This window comes from Triticum urartu, chromosome 2A, assembly GCF_056163025.1.
Source record: "Triticum urartu cultivar PI428250 chromosome 2A, HENAU_Tu73, whole genome shotgun sequence".
Classification (NCBI taxonomy): Eukaryota; Viridiplantae; Streptophyta; class Magnoliopsida; order Poales; family Poaceae; genus Triticum; species Triticum urartu.
The window spans coordinates 66957410-66984061 of record NC_141874.1 but is presented as its reverse complement, the minus strand read 5'-3'; the positions used below and the strand labels follow the sequence as shown (position 1 = coordinate 66984061).

Below are 26652 nucleotides of genomic sequence, written 5' to 3'. Positions count from 1 at the left end.
TTTTAGCTCATGTCGTCACCCATAGTCTAGCGTCGGTAAGAATGTTGTTGACTAGGATCGGCGGTGGTGCGCTCTTGTGACGGAAGATGCGTGCATTCCTCTCGTTCCAGACGGTCCATGAAACAAGCATTGTGAGGGAGGCCATGGCCTTCCTATTGGGAATACCCAATCCGGTCATGTTCGCCCACCATTCCTTGACGGAGGCTTCAAGGTGCCAACTGGAAGGGTCCATATGGTCCAGACTTAGCTTGTCGATGACCAGTCTCCACAACCTATTGGTGAAGCGGCACTTGAAGAAAAGGTGAGCCCCTGTTTCTTGCTCCCTCCCACAAAGAGAGAGGGCAATGACCACAGTTTTGCCACCCACGCTTGTCCAATCTATCCACCGTCCAAATCCGGTCTTGTAAAGCAAGCCAAGCAAAAAACTTGACTTTTGGTGGTGCCCAAGCCTTCCACACCATTTGCTCCATGGGAGAATTAACCATGCCCAAGAATTGTGCTTTATAAGCGGAGGCGGCCGAGTATTGCCCGTTAGTTGTGTGCTTCCAGACGATGTCGTCCTCGGAGTGCTAGTCAAGAATGACGTCAAGTAAAAGCATCCAAAGGGTAAAAAAAATCCCTTATGTGGTCAACGGATACCACAGTGTCTGACCTTATCTTTAAAATCCAAGCATTGCCCTTAATAGCTTCCCGCACTTTCCAGTTTTTTTTGAGGAGGCCTCGTAAATGAGCGGTGCAATCTCCTTAGGCTTGCGCCCTAGCAACCATGGGGAGTCCCAGAATGGCGTTCTAGCCCCATTCCCCAAAATGATGGTGGTGGAAGCGTAGAAGAAGTCAAGGTCGGCCTCGTCGCATGGGTTTTCTGTACCCACCCACATCTTGCTTGGTTCCTTCCATTCAAACCAAGGCCAGCGCAATCTCAAAGCCCGAGCAAATTTGTCAGTGTTCAACACCCCTAGTCCTCCATACTGAATTGGACGGCAAACCACCTCCCAGTTGACCTTACACTTAGCCCCGGTGGTCTTGTCTGAACCCGACCATAGAAATGCCCGCTCCAGCTTGTTGACATTGTGCAGTGTGCCCAGAGGAACGACAAGCGGTGTGATAAAGTATATCATCTGGGAGGTGGTCACAGACCTGACAAGGGCCGTGCGGCCAATGGTAGTGATGTTTTGACCCTCCCAAGTAACCAGTTTGTTGGCAACCTTGTCCTCTAGGAATTGTAGGTCCACCTTCTTGAGTTGCCAGATCGAGAGCGGGAGGCCCAGGTATCTCATCGGGAAGGAGGTCCTAGTTGCAGGCAAACTCTGTAGGACATGGCCCAATCGGACACGGGAGCAGCGGATGGGTACAACTGAGCTTTTCTGGAAGTTGGTGCAAAGACCAGTCACCTCCCCGAATCCCTTCAGAATTGCTGCCAGGTTGTCGACATCGCTCTTGATAGGGGCCATGAACACGGCCGCATCGTCCGCGTAGAGGGATGTTCTCGCCATGGCCCTCCTACCACGAATATGGGCTGGTACATTGGCTGATCATCCTTCCGGTGATCATCAAGCATACTTCGCATGAAGATGGGCTGGTACATTGGCTGATCTAATTTAAGGTCATACGGACAAAAATACATATATATTTACACATGACATACTAATATGATACAAATTACATACATGCCCAATATACATACATAGACATCCCGCAACAACATATATACATAGACAGCACACCCAACTAATAGCTCAATTAGCATGCACATGCACATAGGCATGGTCAGGAATCAAAGCTGAACAGGTCGTCGTCGCAAACGGTGTTGCCAAATGATCCCCCCAACGATCCCGACATGAACCCGAGGCTGCTCGGCGAGGAAGGGAAGCTGTCCATGCCCGCGCCAGCATCCATGTCGACACCGGCAACACCCACCACTGGCCAGTACTCAGCTGGGGCTGATCCCACGGTCAACGGCGACGTACTCCGGCCAGTTATGTCCACAAATTGCCCGCCGGCGTACTGCATGAACCTTTCGTGGCAAGCCCGCGATGACGAGCCACTGGGTATACCCTCCTGAGCCGGCGGCGAGGAGCTGTAGTTGGAGAATTGGGAGAAGAGCATTGGATGATGATCAACCGGTTCTTTCATAAGATGATGAGCAAAAGCGCTCGTGCTCGTGCTTGCGGTGAAAGCGCGGTTGGCTCCATTGATGGGCGCGAAGCTGATGAGGTTTGCGCAGTCCGGCGGCGGGGCAGTGTCGGCGGCACCTTGGACGATGAGCGATGGGAACGTGGAGGGGTCCCTGCAGGTGTGCTGGCCGTAGTAGTCGATGGTGTACTCCGACGGGTTGGCCTCGGATACGTGGACGTGCCTCTTGGCCTTGCAGCCTTGATCTGGCAAATGCGTGCACCTGTAGTAGCTCCTGGATATATGCTCATATGCAAATCAGTAATAATCCTACATTATGTGAGCTAGCTACAAGTCTACTAGCTACTCCAATAATACCCCAATACAACAACTGGTGCTGTATATAGGGAGCAATAAGCACCGTATCCATGCATGCATTTAATCAATGGAAAAGCTCAACTTCCCTTAAAAGGATAAGATTAAAAAGCTCAACTATGCAACTAGTTAATTAAGCAGTTGGCAAGTGTGCTTGGCTAGCAAGCTACTCCATCCGTCCCATAATATAAAAACGGTTTTTACATTATGCTAGTGCAAAAAACGCTCTTATATTATGGGATAAAGAGAGTACAATACTAGTGATTCAGTAATCACTCTTTACTTATACTTGGACAGCTCGACGTATCGAGATGGTGTACCTCGGGTTAGTTGAGTCATTTATCTGTTTCTGTCCGTACTTCCTCCATGACTTGCCATCTGTGAGCGTCGTAGCGGTGACCGTCTTGATTAGAGGGCTCTTCATCCTGCCATGAATAACAGATAGGAGTATATATGATTTGATATACCCATGCATGCATGCTAATCTTAGTGACATCTACTTCTTCCGTCCCAAATTACTCGTCGCAGAAATGGATGTATCTAGAACTAAAATATATCTAGATACATCCATGCCTGCGATAAGTAATTCGGGACAAAGGGAGTACTTTTCAATCTTTTTTTTTGAGTGAATCTACTTTTCAATCAATCTGATAACACAGGAATCGGTCATCACAAGTCGTCCCCTCATCATTGGTTCTTAAAGTTCTCCCACTGTGCCGCCAAATTAATAGTCCAATTTGCAAAATATAATTTGTTAAATCGCACGCATACTGAAGCGCATCCAAGAAATACTACTATAGCTATAGCTAGCTACTTGTCGCACGGTTGATAAAAGGGTTTTAGAGTTTCTTCACCTTCCCCTGGAGCTGCTCCGGCGGTGCGGCCCGGACGACGCCGCGCCGGTTCTCCTCCTCCTCCCGCCCGGTCCCCCGCCTGCTCCCGACGACGACGACGCCACGCTGCCGTCGCCGGTGCCGAGAACGGCCGACAAGGCGCTTGACAGCTTGGCCATCATCCCCTCCACCAGCTCCCCCGCTTCTACGGTCGCCCCAGGCGAAGACTCCTGCAGCACGGTCTGCAGCATAGCAACGCGGTCGCGAACATCCACAAGGTCGTCTAAGACCACCGCCGCCGGTGAGCGCGCGCCGCCAGAAGACGCCATGCCAGCCAGAGAGGCACAGAGAGCAAGCGAAGCTGCTGGTGGTGCTGCTGAGTTGGTACGGTTGGCGTGCCGCAGTTTTTATCGGCGTGCTCGACGCACGGTGGGAAGGTGGGGGGAAAAGCAAGAGGAAGACGCGAGGAACAAGGAGGCGAGCGCGTGCGGCCCCCGGCTAGGAAGGCGACGTCGGGGCGTCATCGGCGTGACTCAGCCGGGTGAGCTCACCGATCGCTCTCATGCATGCATGGTCGTGGGGCCATGCATGGCACTGGCACTGGCACCGCCTCTATCCGGCACAAATGGTTTGCACAGTCATGATGTGAGCACTACCATTAATCTACCATTACTTCTTGCAGTAAAGGGCCAATTTTCCTCCATAAACAAAGTAAAGGGCCAATTGATGGATGCCACTTTTCTTACAGGCCACGGAAGTCGCAATGCTCGCCAAGGAAAATATAGTAAAAGCGAAACGCCTATAACTAGCAAACTGATCACTCGCAATGCTCACCGATCGCTCTCGCCCAGCAACCGTCCAGGGGAGCATCTTCCAAGACAGCAAACTGCTTGCATATCAACGCGGGAGTACCTACAATCTCAAGCTCAGATGCACCCGCAAATTATAAGGCCAACTCCACCGCGCGATCCTATCATGTCCGCCCCCGTTCATTTGGGGTAAAAGGGACAAACGAGACGGCCCAGCGCGCGGGCGCAAACGGACTTTTGTCCGCTTTGTGTTCGCTTTCGACCCATCCCCGGCCCAAAGTTGCGCCGGTTTTGGGGTGAAACGGACAGCGCGCGGACGGGCGGGACGCGCACGCTTGTCCTCCCCTGACCCGCCTGTCGGTGGTAGAAACCAACCCCCCCCCCCGCCCATTTGGCGCCATTTCCCTCAAACCCTCCCACGTCCCTCCCACCGCCCCCTCTCTCCCCCGTCCATGGCCGACGCCCCGCCGAGTTCCGGCGGCCTGGCTGTCGACCCAACCACAAAGGTGAAGAAGAAGGCGCCAAGGAAGTCGTGGTCGGAGTGCACGCCGGAGGAGATCGCCAAGTTGGACGCGGAATCGGCGAAGAGGAGGGAACGGAGAGCGGCCGTCAAGATCAATGCCGCCGCGGCCAAGTTCGCCGCCCAGCGCGAGGAGCTGGAGGCCGCGCGGCGCAAGGCCGCTGCCGACGAAAAGGAGGACCTCGTCAACAAAGCGCACGCCATCCTCATGCTTGGCATGGGCCGTCCGGCGGGGTTCCATGTAGCGGCCGTCGGCCCGGCGAGCACAGACTCGTCGGTCGCCCGGCCTACGCACTGCCAGTCGCCGACGTCGCGCGTCGCGCCCATGTCGCCCGGCTTTCCTCTGCCCAGGCACGACGGCCAGACCCGTTTCTCGGCGTCCCCGAACGTGGGCTTGTTCGCGCCGTCCACACCACGCCCCGCGGCCGTCATCGACCTCAACGTCACGCCTGGGTCCAGCAGCGGCGGGCGGCCGTCCGTCGAGATGCAAAGAAAGCAGGCGCGTTGAAGAGCATTCGCACCGGTTCATATACACAAGATGAGGACAAGTTGATTTGTCAATGTTGGATGGAGATTAGCCAAGATCCAAGGACCGGCGCGCAACAAAAGGGCATTGTTTTTTGGACGAGAGTCCACAAAACATTCCATGAAAGGAAGATGTTTGAGCCCTACCAAATTACAAGCAACCGTGGCATCGGTTCGATTCAAAAAAGATGATTGTTCATCCAACAAGAGTGCAACAAGTATTGTGCCGCATTTGAGAGCGTTGAAGCACGGCCCGTGAGTGGTCTCGGCGTTGGGGACATGGTATGCTCTTCTCTTTTTAGCCTTTCCTTGCTACGGCCATGATACTTTGGCCGTGTATATGTTTGCATGTTCACTTGTTGTTGATCATGTGGTGTAGGCATTTCAATCTTTGGAGGCATTCAAGGCCCGGCACAATGACAAACCATTCGCTCTTACGCATTGTTGGACGCTCATCAACAATTGCCCTAAGTTCAAGGATCAATACCGTGAACTTCAAAGGAAGAGAGGCAAGAAAACGGCCAAGTTCGCCGGAGGTGGGGATGGCGAGGCGTTGAAGAGGCCGAGGGGCAAGACCAACTCCAAGGTGGACGACATACGTGACGCCTCAACCATGGCCTTGCATGAGACTTTGCATGGCATGATGTCACATAAGGATGTGAGGGACGAGAAGAAGCGGCAAAGCAAGGACGAGCAAATGAAGCAATACCTAGACCTCCAAAGACAGAAGCTTGAGATGGAGGAGGCGGCCAAGAAGAGGAAGATAGGCATGGAGGAGGCGGCCCGGCAAAGGCAGCTTGACATGGAAGAGGCCGCCCGGCAAAGGCAGCTCGACATCGAGGCCGACAACGTCAAGGCCAGGCAGAGGCAGCTCGACATCGAGGCCACCAATGCCGCCACCAAAGCGAAGAAGGTGGCCCTTGCGATCATGAGCGTGGACTTGTCGAAGATGAGCGACAAGACGAGGGCCTGGTTCGAGGCCAAGCAGAAGGAGATGCTCGACGCCGAAGGCCTGAACTAGGTCCTCCGATCGGCGTGGCCGTTCTTTTTGGAGGCTGGCATGGGTGCCGCCCGCCCGCTGGGCCGCTGGCAGTGTGCCGGCGAAAAAACATTCACTTTGGAGGCCGGCTGTGTTGTCGGCCGCTGGCTGTGTTGCCGGCGAGAACAACTATTCATTTTGGAGGCTGGTTGTGTTGCCAGCGATGGTCATGTAGGCCGCTGGCTTTGTTGCCGGCATGATGAACTGGGGTCGTGACCTGGGGCTTGGCATTTGAAACGTCCCTTTTTTTAAAATACACGCGGACAGGATGGGGCAAAAGGATGCGTCCGCGCGGTGGGGGCACGGCCACCGCATCTCAGGACGGGTCCGGACACGATCCCAAATCCCTACTCAAAGGGACAAAAACAGGATAAAATGGACGTCCATTTGGGGTCGCGAGATGGAGTTGGCCTAAAGAGAAAAGTCCACTTTTGGTCCCTCGATTCTCCGGTCTGCTCATTTTTGGTCCCTCAACTCTAAAACCGAATAGATTGCACCACCAACTCTTGAAACCAGCCACTTTTCGTCCCTGCGTGGTTTCGCTGCCGAGTCAACCCAGTTTTGACCACAACGTGAGCAGTGTCCCTATGAACAGCAAATTCAAATTTAAAAAAACAAAAAAAACTGAAAATTTATGACATCGAAGACACTCAGATGGGCAAGGTGCGTGCCAATTTTCGTCATGTTTGGACGTTCGAGAAGCTCACAGCAAAAAAACAAATGTAAATCTACTCTATGATGAACAGTAAATTCAAAAAAATAGCAAAAAAGTCCAAAAAAAACATATTTGTTTTGGCATCGAAGATGCTCAGATATTCAAGGTGCATGCAAATTTTCCTGCTAAAATGACATCCAAGGGTTTGGAAACCACCCGAAGCAGCACGCACATGTACGCTATTTTAAAAAAAAAAATCCACGAGCTCCTCGGATGTCATTTTAGCACGAAATTTTGCATGCACCTTGCGCACCTGAGCATCTTCAGTGCCAAAAAATTTGAGATTTTTATTTTTTTTTTGCTATTTTTTTGAATTTACTGTTTATCATAGAGTAGATTTACTTTTATTTTTTTGCCGCGAGCTTCTCGAACTTCCCAACATGACAAAAATTAGCACACACCTTGCGCATCTGAGTATCTTCGATGTCATAAAATTTCATAATTTTTTGATTTTTTTTTTGCTTTTTTTTAATTTTCTGTTCATCAGAGCACTGTTCACGTCGTGGCAGCAAAACCCCACATAGGGACGAAAAATGTCTGGTTTCGAGAGTTCATGGTGCAATCTGTCCGGTTTTAGAGTTGAGGGACCAAAAGTGAGCAGACCGAAAAATTGAGGGACCAAAAGTGGACTTTTCTCAATTATAAATTCCGAAAAAATAGTAAAAATAAATAAAAACTTTTTTTTGTGTATGAACATCAACAAGTTTTCTAACATGCTGCAAAATTACGCCCCAAAAAAACATCCGTAGAGGTGTGTGCAGAAAATATGCAGAATCCGGAATTTTGCTTTTTGTACAGGCCTCCATGGCTGTCTTTTCAAAGTGAAATTTGGCAGGATGTTAGAACTTCAGTTGATGTTCATACACAAAAAAATGATTTTTTTCTATTGTTTTACTGTTCTCCATCGGATTTACTGTTCATTCAGGTGCATTTGTGCTTAAGAAATATATATACTCCATGTCCGCAAGGCAAAAGAAAACAATGTTGCCCATCTGCCGTGTCCACTTGCACAGCCGAATACCCGACGCAAGTCGACAACCGCGGTCACAAGTGGGCGTACCCAGGGTGCTCAAGCTTAAAATACGCTATCAATGACACAAACTGTACATGCTGCCTGCGGTAGTTCTAAAACAAATATACTGTACATGCTACGTTCATGCACATAGTACACCTGACACAACTTGTATGGCAGAATCACCATGACAAAGATAGAAAATGAGATGGTTCACGACACATGACAAAGAATTCCCTCTGTAAAGAAATATAAGAGCATTTAGATCACAAGTAGTGATCTAAACACTCTTATATTTCTTTATGGAGGGAGTACAAGTTCACCGTCTCCATAAACGGCCACACAGGCACCAGTGCTCTACGCCATTCAATCGGTGATGCCAGAACTTCATGACCATACCGTCTACATTCGTCTAAAATTAGTGTCGTCTACTGTAACCTCGAGATTCAGACGAGCACTGGAATTTCCAGTTAGACCAAGACTACCTCTGTTAACTTAATGGTGGTTAATCATGTTGCTCCATTGATAGCCCTCATTTCAGCAGCCAACCCCGCAGCAACAGACGGAGGTAAACTCCTCAGGCTATCACCGTGATCCTTATCGTCCTCCTCTGGAGGTTGATCAGGTGTTGCCACCGGAAACAGTGACTCGACATCCTTCAGCGTCAGAGCAAGCTCGTCTTTGAAGTTCTTTGACTTGCGTTTGATCGTGGAGCAGACATTTCTGCCCCTGTTCATTTTGTATATGCTGTCTTCTATTGTTTTCTTCACCTGAACACCAGCAATTCTATGAGTTTTTTCTTTCCAAGAATACTTTCAATGAAATAAATGAGCATAGGATGTGGTGCTTACTATAAATCGGTGGATGAATGTGCTCTTGTCTTGCCCAACTCTATGGATCCTACTGATAGCTTGTGCCTCAGCTGATGGGTTTAGTAATGGTTCCAGTAGAATCACATGCTGTGCTTCCAGTAGATTCAGACCATTTGCGCCATGCTGGATAAGCATTAGCAATACTTGAACAGGCCGTGTTTTGGAAACTGCCTTCTTCGTTTTCTCTCCATTTATACTGGATTCCAGGCCTTTAAATTGACAGAGCGCCAATTGTGATTTTCTGAAGGAAAATGAACTTGCATTAAGCAACTGGCATTGTCTATAAGATCAGTAACGACTAGCAGCACAACTGGGAGCAGAACAAGAGAAAAGAAAAGAAAAGATGACTTCAAGATATCTAATATCATAATAGAATTATTGAACTCAGCAGTGAGACAAATAATTAAAGCATGTATGGGCTGGGCTACACGTATCTCACCTTCCTCCTTTCATCCGAGCATAAGATATATTGTTAGCAGCAAGGGAATGCTCTAATACATCAAGGACATCATTCCAACTTGAAAAAACAAGTATTTTGGCTTCCCCATCACTGGAAGTGATCTTCAAAATTCTTCTTGTCACAGCTTCAATCTTAGTCCAAGTAAAAGAACAAAAAAGATTCCATTAGTTATCACATCCAGCTTGAACACGTATTTACTAATTAGACAAGCCTGAGTTGGACAGCTTGGTGAGGTACATGGCCTATGAACCTGTGATTTCGCTAGTTGTCACAGCTTCAATCTTAGTCCAAGTAAAGAGAACAAAAATATTTGACAGAGTTATTGTAGCCAACTTGAACACATAGTTATTAATTAAACAAGCCTCAGTTGGACAGCTCCATGAGGTTCATGGCATATGAACATGTGATTCTGTTTTTTTTTCCTTTAAACCCAGGCTCAACTCCTGTCCATTGCTCATGATGGAAATACAACAGTTCATGAGATTCAGACAGATGGAAACAACATGTGATTCTGCTAAAGTTTATATAACAGCACGTGCATTCGCTTAGCACGAACTCTACTCCCTGAGCACAAATATGAAGTGCATATCTAGAAACTCTGAGGTTATGGATAGATTTGTCCAACTTTTCAGATAAATCACTTTTTACGTAAACTCTCAGATAAATTAATTGCAGAACAAACTATGTACTTGGCCAAGAATTAAGTGATAAGCAACTCAGTCTGATAGAATGGTTAGTGCAAAAGGTTACTTGTTGTTGCACACAGGCATTAACTGTAGCCTTCCGTATAAAATTATTACAAATGGGCAAACAAACAGAAACTATAAATTTGAAACACACAACAGTAGAATGGCCATAAGTAAGCAAATTGAATGAAACCTTTGTTCCGTATGAGCCTTGGACAGAAATAGCGGCTTCTGTCAAATCATCAGCTTGTTTATCAGCATTTTCACTCTGTTTCTCAACCACAAAAGCAACATTCTCAAGATATGTACGTTGACGGCATGTAGGGCACATAATCCATTTTTTGTGCTTCCCAGCAGCTCGATCTGTCAGGTACAAACAGCCTGAGAAGAACGAGGAGATAAATTTAGTGAAGGTAAAGTGTTTATTATACATCAAATGGACATATGAGATGAATAATCAATGGTTTGCCAAGACAGGGTTGCAATTTTCACAAAAAAAAAGGCACTGCGGTTGGATTTGCAAAAATGAAGTCCATTAGTACAGCATGCAGGCAAACACATTGTAAACAGCCAATAATAGAGGGGCAGAAGCATTAACTGCACCAGTTAATGTATACTTCAACCGAGGTAAATTTAAGCAAAGATTACATACAGTATCACTTGTAAACAAATTTTGAGGAGATAACTTGGGTACTCACACTTGCAGCACATGGAGTGGCCACATTGGAAAACCATTTTCTGCTCGAGAATTTTCTCCTGACAAACTGGGCATGGTTCATTGCTAATCTCAGAACCAATTTGCTCTGTGGCAGGGAAGGAAGTCGCTGTAGCAACAGTGTTGCCTGACTTGGGCAGCATCAATCCCTAAAAGTAAAGGGAAATGCAACATATAAGTAGATTTAAAAGAAATGATTCAGGTGTTATCCAGATTGAAAATAGTTCGGTTTTCGGGAAGATATGATGACAGGCCATAATATCAAGTTGACAGCAGGGCAGTAGTAGTGATTATGTTACCTTCAAGTACCGGAGTTGGCCTCTTATACGAGCTAAAGATGTTAGAGCCAAGAACTTGTCACTTGTGAACTGCACGTTGTATGGAATAAGCTCTTCTCTGGTTACAATATTGACAGCACTGGGCTCATCATCATTCTCTTTGAGCTGCAGCCGTGAGATAGACATCTTGATCTCATCATGAGCACGCAATAATTGGTTCTGAGCAATTGACAAACTCCTTGCAAGAGAAAACTCCTTGCGCATAGCCTAAATTAACAATCATAATCAGAGAATGTCCTAGCCCAGGATACTTTTTGAACCTTTCAAATTTGAACTAAATATACAGAACAAAGCAAGCAAGATTTTAAGCTTTGACATATGGCAAGGTTCCTAAAATGATGGCTAATTGAATTGGCCTTTATCTCCCCTTGATGTTTTCTCAGATATTACCAAATGCAATTGATCATCAAACAAGATGTAGCAGGTTTTACATGGTAACAGGCTCAGTAGTAGTGGCTCAAAACGAGTGTTCTTTCTCTGATAAAAAATCATGACATGATCAAATATCGCTTTTTAAAGGAAAAGGTACTCATATACTATTCGCGGGCTTCTTGTATTTGCTATTCCTTATGCTACGGTAGAATAATCCGAAGTGCTAGCATTTACTGATGGTCATTGAAATGACCATCATGCCAGAAGAGAAGGCGTCAATCTACAAACTATGATGTACCTCAAAAAGAAGTAAATGCTTCTTAGCAATTTCAACATATTGCTTTCCCAATACTCTCCTTGAGTGGGTTCGAATAGCCCTTAGAGCAGTCTCGGTTTGAGAAGGATGCCTGTAGACCTGTAAAGAGAGGCAGCATATAAAACTACAATGATGTGTTCTAAGCAGCATAATAAATAATGTTCTATAAAAACATAATAATAATAGATAAATAGTTGAACACTTTTAACTCCTTAAATGACAGGTTTAACTGAAGATAGACGATAGAAGAAGAAAAATTCTAGTTACATGTCCCTTATCTCTACTACTTTATAAACTGGAGTTGGTGGTGGTGGCGACAAGTTCACTCTCCCAGCTCTATCCCAATCCCCATCATCCATCTAGGACATACAGACCATCTTTGATTTTGGCACAGCTCAGTCAAACCAAAAAGCCACCGCATCACTCGTGTTTTGGATGGGAGAATATTTTACAAGTACTGCCTCCGTCCCAAAATAAGTGACTCAACTTTGTACTAAAGTTAGTACAAAGTTGAGTCACTTATTTTGGGACAGAGGGAGTACTTGGTAGGACACAATATTTTTACTATGATAATAACCAGCCAGTCAATTCGCCAAGCAATTTTTCCCTGCCACCGCTCCTCCTCAATACCCACCCTCCATCAACCACCCCTCCCAATATCCATCCTCCTGACTTTCAAATTTCAAAAGCCGGTCATGGCTCCACCCCTTCAAATCTTGCAATGGTGCTCCATGGTCGCTGCAGATACACAGGTGCAGCCTGAACTGCGCCATGGCTGCAGATCTTAACAAGTGCATTGGTTGAAGTATATGCAGATCGCCCAACCTTCTCCATCAGTTTGGACTTCTGGTTTTACTTTTGACGGTTCATGAAACTTAATACGAGAGTCAAAAGGTCTTGGGTTCAAGTCTCTGATTTCGCAATTTAAATAAAAAATTGATTGCCCTCTTCCTGTCCATGTTTAGGGCTTATCGAGCCAGATGTGAGGAGTTGAAGTATATGCATAGTGCCCAACCTTCCCTATCAGTTCGGACTTTTGGTTCTACTGGTAATATGGTATCGTAGCCAAGAGTTCTTGGGTTCAAGTCTTGGCATTCACAATTTAAATAAAAATAATAATTGATTTCCCTCCTTTTGTCCATGTTTAGACCTTCAGTTCAGGGTTTTGGTTCTGCTTGTTGGTGCATGAAACTTAATAGTTCCTAGTAGAAGGGAATAAAGGGAATACTCGGTGCAATACAAAGATGGATGAACAAAGGTCAAAAGGGTACAGTGAAGGGTATTCTAACTGACAAGTATTGAGCTATATCAGCAAATGAAAGACATGACAATCATCTGAATAAGGATGGAACAAAAGTCACCTGTATATTTTCCCGAACAGATCTTGGATTATCATTGTTGCCACCAACTTCAGATCCTTCATTAGTTTTTTTGTTACGGAAAAAGTGATTCAACTCATAGTTTCGCCTCTGTACATCCCGTGCTTCATCTACTGAAGCAATAACAGAATCATTGTTCGATTTCTTAACAACAAAGAGTCGTGCCTCATACCCCTAGAAAAAATCATGAGATTGATAAATACATTATTAATTTCATTTTACCTAGAATACATTGAAGAGCACGATCATACAAGATTACCTGAGACAGCCCATCTAATTCACACTGGATGCACAAAGAACCAGTACCATCATAGCACTTTGGACAATATCTCTGACTCTCAATGTCCTCGTCCCTTGGGTTATCCATTGTTTTGTTAATTTCCAATAGCCTACCCATTAATTGTTGCCTTGAACCTTCCAGGGAGTCAATACCAGCTTGAATAGTATACTTCAAGCCAGCAATAGTTTTAACCCTATGCATAGAATAAAACAACCATGTTATCCATCAAATACTAATAATATTTTAATTTAGTGATTCTAATTCCTAAATAGTTAAGCTACTGCAACTTCCTTCAAAAATAAACCAGCATAAGATTCAAGAAAAAAATTGAACCAGTTTTAGTGCTGACCTGGACGATATCGCCCCTGTGCCCAAGCCAGTGGTGCTCTTGGTGGATAAACTATCAATCTTCTTAAAAAGCTCATCAGTATCATCCTTATTCTTTTCAATGCAATCCAAAGCGTATAGCCACCAGCCCATACCCTGATTTCGTAGTTCTTTATTAAGAGTTGTGACCTAGAGGCAGGCAGTCATTAGAAAACAGTGATAAATTTAGTCTAGATAACTGTAAGAACTAGAGTAGAGGCAAACGTCGTGCTTATAGAGCACTAAGCAAGATCTGAAACACACAAGAATGTTACATAGAACATTCCAAGGAAGATAAGACGTGGATCAAAATCACATGTTGCAAGTCGCAACCCAGAAAATAACAATAAAGTGAAGAGACCAACCTCTTCAAATGATGCACTGAAATCTTTCTGTGCTATTAATAGCTTTGTAGTAAAAACTGATAAATATTTTTCTTTGAGTGTGTTGCATTTCTTTCTCAAGCAACCATCAGCAAAACACTCAGATGACAAGTGGCATCCAGTACGATTCTCTGCATCCAACTCCACACTTATGGATGCTTGTCCAACAACATTTTTGTACTCAGAGGTTTCAGGACTACCAGCTGCCAAAACTGAGCCGATGTTCTCGGATATCTTATTTCGCTTTACACCACGTAGATCTGAATCCGCATGGCTAGTTTCCTTTCTTTTACGTCTGTAGTAGACAACAGGAGGTTGTATTTTTGGTGTGCATTCATGCAAATATTCAGAACTAGTTCTGAGCAGCTCCGCAAGATTGTGGTTGATATGAAGATTCAACAACGGGTCAACACGGAAATCATCAAAATTTTGGCGAGCTAAATCTAGTGCTTCTTTGTACAAAGAGATAGCTTCTTGGTTCTTTTGTTCAATGATAGCAATTCCAGCAAGACCATTCAGGGAAACAACAACTTTTCTAAGTTCTTCCTCCCCTTCAACTTTTGCTTTACCAATAAGAACCTGGATAGAAAAGGATCATGAAAAACTTAAGCACAAAATCATGCAATTTTACAAAAATAATTAGCTGCCAATTGGGGAGGTAAAATTGGTCGTTCACCTGTAAAATTTCATCCATGGACAAAGGAGTACGTTGCAGAGAGCAGAGACCAGAACTCCCCACTTGCGGATGGCAACAGGCCTGCCGAAGCTTGAGCAGTGGGACTAGAAGTTTGGCAGTGTCGTTGTTGGAGAGGTACGCATTTGATAAAGCATTTGAATCTACAAAACAACAAAAGGTTAAATCAGTTTCAGTTTTTTTTAAACAAAGAGGGATAGCACAGTAACTGTACAACAACTGAATTAACACCTTTAACAGTACTGTGAATTTGTGGTCATGAACAGCAACTGAATAACACCTTTAACACAGCCCTTCAGGGTGTGTAGTACATGTGATTGCTTTGTTCGAGTGCACACATGGAAAAAGTAACTGAAAAAGGAAATTTCTGACAGAAACTATCTCATAGGCATGACATTTAAGAGAAAATTAAACAAGAAAAGATGCAGATCTTGCAGACATATCCTTTAGACTATAGTTATTTCCCTCTAAATACAACAATTAAAGAAAAACAACAGAAAAGATATGGAATTTTTTAAATCCTGTCCTGCAGTATCAATCTAGCAACCAGAAAATAATTGATATAGTGGACAAAGTACCTGATGTTAGTTCCCTTCTGTTGGCATCATTTCTTAAGCGTTTAATAATTTCATGTGCATGGTCCATGCAAGTTGCATGCTGCTTCTGATAGAAATATTCTTCAATTGAAGAAAAGATGAGCCACGAGAAACACTCTTCTTGTGGAGGCAGCTGTAATTCCCGCGAGACATGAATTTTAGAGGAGCGCCACATGATTTCCTTGAAGAACTTGTGTGTATAATTCATAGCTATCATATCTCCCCTCTGCAGTTCAATTCAATGAGGAAAAGGTGAAAAGGATTAATTAATCCAACCGTCTTGAGGAACCAATGTTGAAAAAAGCTTCCATCATGGCTTTCATTCATATATTGCTATGCCAAGCAACAAATTTACACTAAGATTGGCATTCTTTAATCAGGTTTTACAGTTCTTCAAAGATGTTCATCATTCATGCATGTTTTTGAATTATATGAGCCTACAGATGAGCAATTACCTTATGATCTAACAGTAAAATTCATACCATCCTAGGTTTATAGGCTATTGGTGCCTCACTCAGAATCAATGACATGTGTGCAACTTCTTTCACTATCAGTGATTAATATTTCTAAGAATGATAAATAATACAGTATTATGTTTATTCTTTTGTCAACAGTTAGAGCAACTGTGGTATTACGAAAGATGTATTAAATGCTTGCAGATACCACTGGCAGTCAATGTACCTCATATGGGTCTCTAATAACGTCCACCCACCACCTATATGTGTCAAATGGACTTGTTCTGAGAAAACGTAGAAGGCCAAAGAGATCATCGAGCCTGCATTGTAGTGGAGTTCCTGTAACACACCAACGGTGTTGCGCATTTAGCCTCATCGCCATCTCAGTAACAGAAGTTTTGCTGGACTCTACCATCTGAGCTTCATCCAAACAAAGCCGCCACCAGTGGACCCTTGTTAGGACAGTTGGAATGACAGGGTACCTAAGTGTGTAATAAGAGTTCAGTAGAAGTTAAGCCATAGTTATTTCCATACTATTGAATGATTGGTGGGCCTAATGTGTTAAGCCATGCAATGCATATAAGACTGCAAGCATTCAATGGAATACTCAGACCAAATAAGCTAGTTCGCTTCTATTTCAGCTATTATCAGTATACCATAATTATAAACAGAATAAAAGCTCAAGTTAATTATATTTTAATGCTAACATTGTCAGGTGTAGCAAGATTCCACATTCAGGTCATGCAAGACCAATAGAGATATTATAAATTCACAATTTTGAAACCCGAAAATGATAACTCAACACAACACAACACAATAAAGAGCACTCGTATAAAAATAAAAGATAGAAGTGTGAGCATCCAACCCTGCCACCACAACCAGACGAACACAGAACAGAGACTTGCTGCCCCTGCTTCCAAGTAACCATACGACCTAAAGTGCTATGATGAATGTGTAACACCCTGCGTCTCAAAGAGGCTAACAGCTGCCCAACATGGGGTGGCCATGTATTCGCAGCATCTTGTTTACAATTGCACCCTCACTTCATGTAGAAGGGATTAAGCAGAGGTGCATGTCTTGGGTCGACAAGGGTTATATATGCAAGTGAAACGGCAATTAAACTGGAAATGTGATACTGAAGGTGGCAGGCGCTACAGAATGTCTAGAATAAAGAGGACAAAACCCCTTCTCAGTTAAGTACACATATTAACTGAGGTTCAGATTGTCATATAAGTCAACTTTCAAAATAACAGAATAAGTTGATCAAGTATGGCCAAGCTTCGGTGTGAAAAATAAACATTAATTCTTCTGAAATCTGAATAAATGGTGATCGCTACAGAATGTCTAGAGTGAAGGGGACAATACCTCTTTTCAGTTAAGGACAAATATTAACCAAGTATTCAGATTGTCGTGTAGGTTGATCTTAAGTATGGCCAAGCTTCGGTGCAAAAATTAAACATTACCTCTTCTGAAATCTCAAGAAACGGCGATCACCATCATGCCGATCAGAATCATGAGATAGATCTTCTTTTAGGACATCATAAGTTGTCAAAACAACATCAGCAGTGCTTATTTCAGTCAGATCATTTCTTTGGTTAGAAGCTGAGAAGTTCCTTGCACCTTCATAAATGCGAACGTCCAGAGATCCTGGCCTTGTGTGTCTAAGAGAAAAGGAACTTAACAGTCAGCACTATCAGCATATGCAGATAATCGCTGAACTAAGGAGGTACCAGTAAGCATTGGAATAATCAAGACTGGATAAGGCACTTGCAGCTTCAGTTATACGCATAGATTATACTGCACTGGAATGGTCTAGCAAAATCTGTTGCACATGAACAAATTGTTCTTAACCGTTGAGAACTCCTTCCAAAATATGTAACGTATTTATTTTGTTATGAAAAAACATTTTTTTTGTCATGAGCACCCTTAATTCCTACAGACACAGGGAAAGGATTTCAACTCAAAGTTGCAGAATTTCTACAATGATCCGATTAAAAGCAGTGAAGTGGAAGTCATGGGACTGGCACGGTTAAAACAGAACAAAATCAACATTCTACGTTCCAATCGAAGAGATATGCATCTGAAATTAGGAAAATAGCATATAGAATGGTCAAATGGTCAGGCACATGCTTTAAGTTTTCCGATGAGTGGTGTGGGTTCGAAAAATCACTACGATAGGGCCAAGCCCAGCTTAGTGCAGTTCATTTCCTCTCTTACTAATTCCATCTCCTAGACTTGTATCACTAAAAAACTTACTTTTATTTCCCTGTGCTTGTGGTTGTGATGGGGGGGGAGGGGTTGTGATGACCAATATACCATGTAACTAGTCTGTAACAATTCTTGGTGTTAATATATGTCAGTAGGAGCCTTTTCTACGGTCCTTTTTATGTTCAAAAAAAATCACTACGAACTTCGGAAAATTCAGGTCTGCTATTCCTTCAAGAACTAGAGACAATACTGAGCAGCTATTGTTTGGACAGGAGAAACCATACCGGGTAATCTCGGAGTGCCACTGTGCCAATATCGGTGACGGGCATACTATCAATGTAGCATGACTGAAAATAGTAGTTTGAGCTGCTTCAGCAAGTTCCAAGCATACCGCACAAATGTAGTGTTCGTCCGTCTCTGCAATAGAAAACTTGGCTCTCTTCTGCCTTCTACTTTTAGACTTCATGGTGCCTTTTTCATTCCTTGACAACACATCATCATCGTCAAAGGTTAAGCCTTTCTTGGGTGAGTAACCAACACAATCACCGTGTTGCCAAGCATCACAAATGTCACATTGGACCCATATCCCTTTGTATGCAGAACTTTCACTTGCAGCCCCACAAATGCATTCAACTCTATCTCTTTTCTGCCTACTTATCAGATCTATTTCTTTTCTGGTTCGAGAGACAGAACGATCTACGGAAAATGTGCTACGATGGGCAAAAATGCAAGCCAAAAGCTCAACAGTTTTACCCAAGCCCATTTCATCTGTAATTATTTAGCCACAAAAAGGAAAATTAGTGATGAATATACTTAGTGCCCAAAACATTAGTGCACTGCAATTATTTCCAAACACTTAGAATCAACATACCAGCCAAAATCCCCCCAGAGACATGAGGTGGAGAAGGCTCTGGTTGCAATGAAACATTTCCGCTGCAAAGTGACAGATTACATGAAACTGAACCGTTCAAGGATGCTGTAGGAACAAATGTGTTCCAAATCCAAAGAATTGGAAATAATATATTTTTGGAAAAAGAACAACTGAGTAATAAGACAATAAATATGCAAAACAAATACTAATGTGTATAGGAGTCTAAGAAGTTTCGCCGCCATATCCTAATAGCCTACAGCTATCCTAAATCAAGCCAAACCTTGATACCCAAAAGAATCTCAACATACTAGACCACAAACACACTTCTTTCCTTTGGGCAACACTACCCAACATCACCCAGCATAAAACCATATTACCATTAATTTTCCTTACATGCGTGCAGGGATAATTAATGTAACTGTAGTTCAAACATGCCAATCTGCATTGAAGGAAAGCACAGCAACATTGAGGGAAGTACAAGTGATGTGCATTGGACCCTTACTTGAAGGGATTGTAGAACATCCTCGAATGCTTGCTAATAAAATCTATGGGAACACAATAGGGTGCATGATGAACATAGTCCTCATTGGGTGATGGAACAGTTGTATTTCCCTTTTCACGCTGAACCATCCAATTTGCTGCACGAAGTTGGTATGGTCTGAGATGAGGAAGTAAATCAGGAAGCTCATCTTTCAGTAGCTCTGCATCCCTGTCAACAAGTAGTAAGAAAAAACCATCATATAACAGCGATAAAGAGAATGGTGCTATCATAATACATATAACTTTGTTCTGTATGACTCAAGATCGCAGATGACCAAACATTTCCACCAAGCCAGCATATGTATGCCATACTGACAGCAGAAAGTAGTTTATTTTTGGTGTGGATACTTTCACATACTTCATGAAGTTCACAGATAAAAGTTCAGAATAATTGCCTCAACTGTTTCCTAATAACCAAGACATGAGATCATGAGAATGTGAGGCACGCACATCGAAGGCTTAACGGCTTCGTAGAAAGCAGCAAGATCAAACTGTGAGTCGCTCTTCGGGGCAAAGTCACACTCATCATCACCGTCCATTGCTGGAACTAGACCATCCATCCCATACATGACAGCCGACGTGGTGACCTCGGGGCGAACCCAGGCCATCACATTCATCAAGCTCTTCCTCCAGGGCTGCCTCGCGACCTCCAGCAGCGATCCACACACATCGAAAGCCCGGTCCGTCACCTCCACTCTGACCCGGAGCACTATGGCCGGCGTCAAATCATCACCGTCACTCGGCAATGAGCTATACTCCCAAACCCGCAGCGTCATGAACCCCAAGCTGACCAAATGGGCAAGGCCGGATACACCTTCGTCAGGGCCATCAAAGCAGCCCGAGACAAACGCGCCGCCCCCAAGCTCCTCTGCGTGATACTCCAAGAGCACGCACTCCGACGGCACCACGGGCCAGTGGCCCAGCCTGAACCCGTCCTCCGGCGCGTCCCGCACCCGCAGGCGCAGCGAGGGCCTCCCCCCGTTCCCCGAGGACCCATCTCCCGGCGCCCCGGGGCCGGCCCCCTCCAACTTGCCCTCGCCCCCGAGCGTCACGTCGCGGAGGACCAGCTCGGCGAGGTCGCGGCGGTCGTCTACGGGGCCACCACTCGCGCCGCCGCCCGCCTCCACGAGGACGTCCCTCCTCGCCTCGCCCTTGGCCGCGCGCTTCGATTTGGAGGAGCCGGCGCCGCTAGGGCTCGGCGCGTCGGGCTCCGCGGCGCAGGCGCCGAGCCCCCTCGCCCGCGACGGCCGCGACTTGGTCCTCCCCATGCTGCGGCGGCGGGCTCAGGCAGCGGCCCGCCGGGGCATTGGGGCGAGGGTTTTTGCGCGCCGGAGCGGAATTGGGCCGGGCGGCCGCGAAATCCCCCGAATCCCTCGCGGCTGGGGCGCGGGGAGGAAGCAGTGGGCCGGGGGGTGGGCGCCGGGGATTTCGGTGGAGGCGGCGGCCGGCGCCGAGGAGATTGGATTGGAGGCTTCGCGCGGTGGATTTCCTATTCCCGGGGGACGCGAGAGGGGTTTTGCGCGAACGGGGAGGGAGATGGGGTGTGGGGGGGAGGGGGGAGATGAACAGGGGCAGTCGCGGTTAATTTTTGAAAGCGGGGAGGGTGATCTGGGATGCTGGTTAATGAAACGCGCGTCGTGTTGGACTTGGAAACCGTGAGCGTGAGAAGAGATCCGGGGAAGGGTTAATGAAACTGTTTGATAGATTCCCTACAAACCACTCCCCTCGTTCACAAATGCAGTAGAGTACTATATATACTATCTCCGTTTTAGTTTACAAGTCCTACGTGTATATCTAGATTATCAATTTTATCATCCTAATATAAACTAACATAAAAATTATACCGTTTGAAAATAGAACGTATAAAGTTTATATTGGTATATTTTTTGTAACTAGCAAAAGAGCCCGTGCGTTGCAACGGGAGATTTTTTTTTTCATAATCTCAATGGCCATGGCCACGCTTTGTTGCATCATCGAGATACACTATCACTCTCAATTTCGTGGAACCATGAACAATTTTTAAAATCATGATCATTTTTTAAAACTCGTGCACATATTTGAAATCATGAACATTTTTAAAATTGTGAACACTTTTTCAAAGTTTTTAACATTTTCCAAAATCAAGAATATTTTTTGAATTCATGAACATTTTATACTTGCAAACATTTTTTAAAATTGTGAACATTTTTTATTTTATGTGCAAATGGACAAACCAAATGATGGATGAAAATCTGGTAATAAGCAACATATAAAAAAAGGAGTAAGAAACATCCATGTCTTTAATAGAAAAATGAAAGTACTAATTAAGGGTGCAACATAAAAATAATTTTAAAAATAATTAACATGGAAGATAACATTATATTTAGAATGTACAACATTTTCTGGGCGATTTTCATATTTAGCATGCTAAATTTAAAGTTGGGGTTTGAAAGATATGAATATTTTAAAAAATACTTGAATCTGCAAAAAAAGTTAAAAGAGAATATTTTGGCCGTATTGTACTGTGTAGACACACTGTTAAGCGACACTTGGCGAGGTAGCTCTATACTACGGCAATTGAAATTCGCGAAAAAAAGGGTGCAAAAATGGGGATGACCAGGTTTCAAACCAAGGTCTCCTGGATTGTGGAGAAACACCTAGGCCAATAGGCTGGTTTGTTCAGTTATATTTTGTAAGGGCATTTCCTTACATGAACCAAGCTCTATCGGTGGTGGGTTAAGAAAGAAAAAACGAATCGTTTTTCTACTTACGGGTGGCATAGGTGGGTAATTTTTACTAACTTAGAGGGTAATTTTAATGACGGACAACCAGAATCGGTAGCCGCTTTATTAGTAGGTAAAGATATATGACTTGTATTTGGTTGATGAAATTGACGATCTAGGGGTACGCGCACGCCCTGTAAACTGAGAGAGAGGGAGTATGATGCTTTAACTTTTTTTCTGAATCAAATATGTATAGGTATACATTTTAGCGTGTTTGTTCACTCATTTCAGTTTGTACGTAGTTTATATTGAAATAACCTAAACATCTTATACTCCCTCATTTCCGGTTTACAGGGCTTAAATTTGAAATCTCATCAACCAAGGTACTAGATGGTAAGTGGAGGAATAGTATCTCGTACTAGTTTACAAAATTATTCAAACTTTAATCTGCATTAAATACAGTGTATGCATTGATGATCATTAAATGAGTCGGAACGGTTATATGCATTGGTTGGTTTCTTTTAAAGCTTGCATGCATCAATTTAATGCACCTTAAAAATGTGAACATCGGTGAAAAGAAGTGAAAAAAAGACTTATAATATGGAAAAACCAATAATATGAGATAAGCCCAATAAATCGAAAAGGAGAGAATATTTCTGAACGGAGGGAGTAGATGATACCCAACGACATTGTTGCAGGAATTCGTAGTGATAAACAGGAGCAGTTATGGAGTGCGTAAAAACAATGAGGCCATGAAATGAAATGTATAAATACATGCCTATTTGAACCATTGATAGAATGACACAAAAAAAATCAAAGAAATTGTATTGTGGTCGATAAGTGCATTGGTAATATACTGATATATTGCAAAATATCGTTGATTGTATGAGTAAGTTTGTGACTTAATTATAAATATTCATATCATTCATACATTGGTAGTTCTTTGTTGAGTAAGAACTTGCTCCAAAAAATCAAGGTTGACACCTTAATCGTTGTACATTGTTCGTGAAGTGCACCGCGCTAACAATTCAGTTAAGCTCCCACTCTCCCGGTGCTCATGTAGACTCCGGCATCCTATGGATATCAATCATGGTCCAACTAAAAAATAGGGAAAGAAAAAAATACATGTTTTTTAAACTCTGGTGTACTTAAACAACATGATAATGCATACATGCATACCATGGAAAATGTTATCCTGTAATATAGTAGGGTAACATAATAATTGAGTAGCAACCGAGGCCTATGTCGGGCAGCAAAAATGTTTACCTATATCATCATGTCACTTTTCTAAAAGAACATATATCATAGAAAATCTCATCAAATGTAGTCGTTCATATAGAAGCAATGTGTCAATGTCTCAGTAGTGAACCTCCCAATATATTATTGTCTGGTGCAACATGTTTTCCATATAAAATGATGAAAATAAACCATTTGTTGTTGGGTGTAAAGAATGTATTTTTTTTCTGTTATGGTACAAAATATTCAAGGAGTACTACTATCATGGATTCAAAAAAGTTTTACAAATATTACAATAATATTTCTAGCAAGTAGAATACAAACTCCTTGTTTAAAACATGAAACTGGTATTATTAACTTGCGCCATTTACGTATAATAAGTGCACTATCTCCGATCACCCAAAGTCCGCTGAAAATCACGGGATGGCCGGTACTTAAAATGCATAGACAGCTCCAACGATCGGATTTAGCGTTCCCTATATATACCCCTCTCCCACTCCGGAAGAGGGTCGACCACTTCATTTCAAAACACCCAAGACCCCTAAAGTGCCCCCTCTCACTTCCTCTACACCAAAACCCATACCCCCAAGGCATTTGTGTGAGTTCTTTAGAAAAACCCCATAAAGTGATAGATCCACTTCTTCTCCCTCTTTTTTCGATAAATGATAGATTTTATTGATACGAAATGGGGCATCAAGAAGATACATAACACAATGAGCACACACATGGCCTCGGCATAGCTAGGACCAAAGCAGGTCATGATTTGAGCAAGTCTTGATCATTTCCCCATTGATCTTGTTACTCTCGGAGGTTGGAGACTCCTAGTTGGTAGGAGTTCTTCGGAGAGGAATCATTCATTGTTGTTAACCCAGATAGTTTGTGGAGGTTTCGAGACCACCACAAGGGGTACCACCGGTGGTTGAGAATCGCCTTTTTGGTGATATCTCAAGGGGATAATAGGCGAGCCTTCGTGGTAACATCTGCCCCTTCAACGGTGACTTAGCTTCCCTCCAAGGAAGTCGGGATACATTCTTGTCTTCGGAGTTTCGGTTATCGCTAACCCTAACTCTCTACTTGTGGTTATTTGTCTCTTGCCTTACTTATATCATACTGTGTTTGCTAGCATCTCTATTGTCGTTGTTGTTGAACTACTAATAGCACCAATGTTCCCTTTGCAATTGTGCGCATATATGAAACTAAATAAGTTTAAGGAAGGAGGAGATTTTAGTTAACCAGATATTTGTTTTAGTTTCTTTTTCATATATACATCTTTTCCCCCGTGTTTCTTGCATGTTCAAACTGTATCTTTGTTGGAGTAAAGATTTTTTTTTTGTCATTGCACTAAGTGCATCTTTCATATTGTAAATCAGAAATTTAATATGCTATGATCTGTCATTATAGTTGAGTAGGCGACAACAATTCCATCTATAAATCATACGTACAACAATCGCTCGTTCGGATTCGTGAGGACTATTTCATAGATTTGTTAAAATATTAGAAAGGTGCCCATTTGATGCTAGGGTGAAAGATGGCCGACTTATGCAATGAAATGACGACAACACTAGAGCAAAGGTAGATGAAGATGATGGAGGTCGCCGGGAAGAAGTAGGTAGAAAGACGTCCAGAATTGATATTTGTCACTATATGAATAATCATCCTGAAACACGTGTTTTCAAATTAAAACATTTTCTCTCAATGTATATTTTTCTGTTATACCGTGGCAACGCACATTTGATGTCATATGGATATGGCTTTGTGGGGATAAGCAGTGTGTGAGGTGCCCATGGAGGAACGTGGTTCAAACGAGTAACCATGATTATTGTTTCGTACCAACCAGGTGCTACATTTAAATTTGTATAGTGCAAATCACCTTACGTAGCAATGTGCGCATAATGAAACTAAATAAGTTCAAGGAAGGAGGATACTTTAGTTAACCAGATCTTTGTTTTAGTCTTTTTTTTCATGTATATACATCTTTTCCTTTGTGTTTCTTGCAATTTCGAACTGTATCATTGTTGGAGTCAAGATAAAAAAAATGTCATTGCACTAAGAGCATCTCCAGAGCGCGCACAAAAAACTTTAGCGTACAGGTGTGCGTGGGGGCTGCTGCAGGTGGGGCTGCCGGATTGGGCGTTGTGTTTTTGTGCATCTGAAAAACCTCTTTGTCCCTCCCGCGCATAAAAAAAACTATTTTGACGATGTAAAAGAATTATACCGTGCTGAGACGAAGCGCGCGTGTTGGAGATGCTCTAAGTGCGTCTTTCATACTATGCCATGTTATGTCATTATAGGTGAGTAGGCTACAACAATTCCATCTGTAAATCATACATACAACAATCGCTCATTCGGATTCGTGAGGATTGTTTCATAGATTTGTTAAAATTTTAGAAAGATGCCCATGTGATGGTAGGACGAAAGATGACCGACTTTTGTAGTGAAATAACGACAACGCTAGAGCAAAGGCAGATGAAGATGATGGAGGTGGCCGGGGAGAAGTAGATAGAAAGATGTTGAGAGTTGTACTTGGTCACTCTATGAACTAGATGACGCTCCGCACGTTGTTGCGGGAATGTTTTGCAATACTTCAATAAGGTTTTGGTTATGTGAAACATGAATATTTGGAATAATAGTTCTGTATGAATATAAGAATTAAAAGTAAATAGCATAATACGGTGAAATTTTCATGCATGCATGTTTGCATGTTGAGGTGGGTTTTTATTATGCATAGTTGCGTGTTGAGGTGAGCCTTTTTCGTGCATGTTGAATGATGAGGTGGCATGCTTGCATGTTGAGAGAAATATATTAATGGGGGCTAACTATTTAAATACTAGATGATGCCCCACACGTTATTGCAGGAATATTTTTGCAGTATTTTAGTGAGATTTTGGCTAAATGAAACATAAATATTTGAAATAATAGTTTTTAAAATTATATAAGAATTAAATTTAATACCATAATAGAATGGAATTTTACATGCATGCATGTTTGCATGTTGAAGTGGATTTTTAATATCCATAGTTGCATGTTGAGGTGGGCCTTTTCTATGCATGTTGAATGATGAGGTGTCATGCTTGCATGTTGAGAGAAATATGTTAATGAGGCTAGCTATTTAGGTATAGAAGATAGAAGATAATCATCATGTTCAACAAACGTTTTTAAATTAAACCTCGTATGTCAATGTATATTTTTCTGTTACCCCGTGGCAACTTACAGACATTCAGCTAGTTAATGTAACAAATGAAC

General features: G+C 43.4%; 2 protein-coding genes across 3 annotated transcripts; both read right to left on the bottom strand.

The window, feature by feature from the left end:
* Positions 1 to 1611: 1611 nt before the first annotated feature.
* Positions 1612 to 3783, bottom strand: LOC125540979 (transcription factor WRKY45-1). Its single transcript, XM_048704490.2, has 3 exons — positions 3342 to 3783; positions 2808 to 2912; positions 1612 to 2407 (listed from the first exon to the last, which is right to left on the bottom strand). Exons 1-3 carry the CDS (start codon positions 3647 to 3649, stop codon positions 1768 to 1770), a joined length of 1053 nt encoding a protein of 350 aa, XP_048560447.2. The 5' UTR covers positions 3650 to 3783; the 3' UTR covers positions 1612 to 1767.
* Positions 3784 to 7991: 4208 nt separating this feature from the next.
* LOC125535639 (RING-finger, DEAD-like helicase, PHD and SNF2 domain-containing protein) lies at positions 7992 to 21031 on the bottom strand. 2 transcript variants are annotated; one of them, XM_048698706.2, is made up of 19 exons: positions 19922 to 21028; positions 19434 to 19640; positions 18932 to 18993; positions 18345 to 18828; positions 17316 to 17513; positions 16079 to 16334; positions 15380 to 15623; positions 14784 to 14944; positions 14090 to 14686; positions 13708 to 13874; positions 13338 to 13551; positions 13061 to 13252; positions 11682 to 11798; positions 10973 to 11218; positions 10657 to 10822; positions 10152 to 10339; positions 9252 to 9403; positions 8792 to 9053; positions 7992 to 8710 (listed from the first exon to the last, which is right to left on the bottom strand). In XM_048698706.2, the coding sequence occupies exons 1-19, from the start codon at positions 20737 to 20739 to the stop codon at positions 8450 to 8452; spliced, it is 4992 nt and encodes a 1663-aa protein (XP_048554663.2). In that variant the 5' UTR covers positions 20740 to 21028; the 3' UTR covers positions 7992 to 8449. The 2 variants fall into 2 exon arrangements, with proteins under 2 accessions (XP_048554663.2, XP_048554664.2); XM_048698707.2 differs by lacking the exons at positions 7992 to 8710; positions 8792 to 9053; positions 9252 to 9403 and adding an exon at positions 9500 to 9553 and having other exon boundaries at positions 19922 to 21031.
* Positions 21032 to 26652: the final 5621 nt, after the last annotated feature.

Excerpts from the sequence above, each read along its gene's own strand:
- LOC125540979 (XM_048704490.2), bottom strand. The coding sequence starts at position 3,649 with ATGGCGTCTTCTGGCGGCGCGCGCTCACCGGCGGCGGTGGTCTTAGAC. Across the intron at positions 2,913-3,341 it reads CGGAGCAGCTCCAGGGGAAG|GATGAAGAGCCCTCTAATCA; the intron begins GTGAAGAAACTC and ends TATTCATGGCAG. Across the intron at positions 2,408-2,807 it reads AATGACTCAACTAACCCGAG|GAGCTACTACAGGTGCACGC; the intron begins GTACACCATCTC and ends GCATATATCCAG.
- LOC125535639 (XM_048698706.2), bottom strand. The coding sequence starts at position 20,739 with ATGGGGAGGACCAAGTCGCGGCCGTCGCGGGCGAGGGGGCTCGGCGCC. Across the intron at positions 17,514-18,344 it reads TGGCACTCCGAGATTACCCG|ACACACAAGGCCAGGATCTC; the intron begins GTATGGTTTCTC and ends CTTTTCTCTTAG. Across the intron at positions 13,552-13,707 it reads ACAGGGGCGATATCGTCCAG|GGTTAAAACTATTGCTGGCT; the intron begins GTCAGCACTAAA and ends TTCTATGCATAG.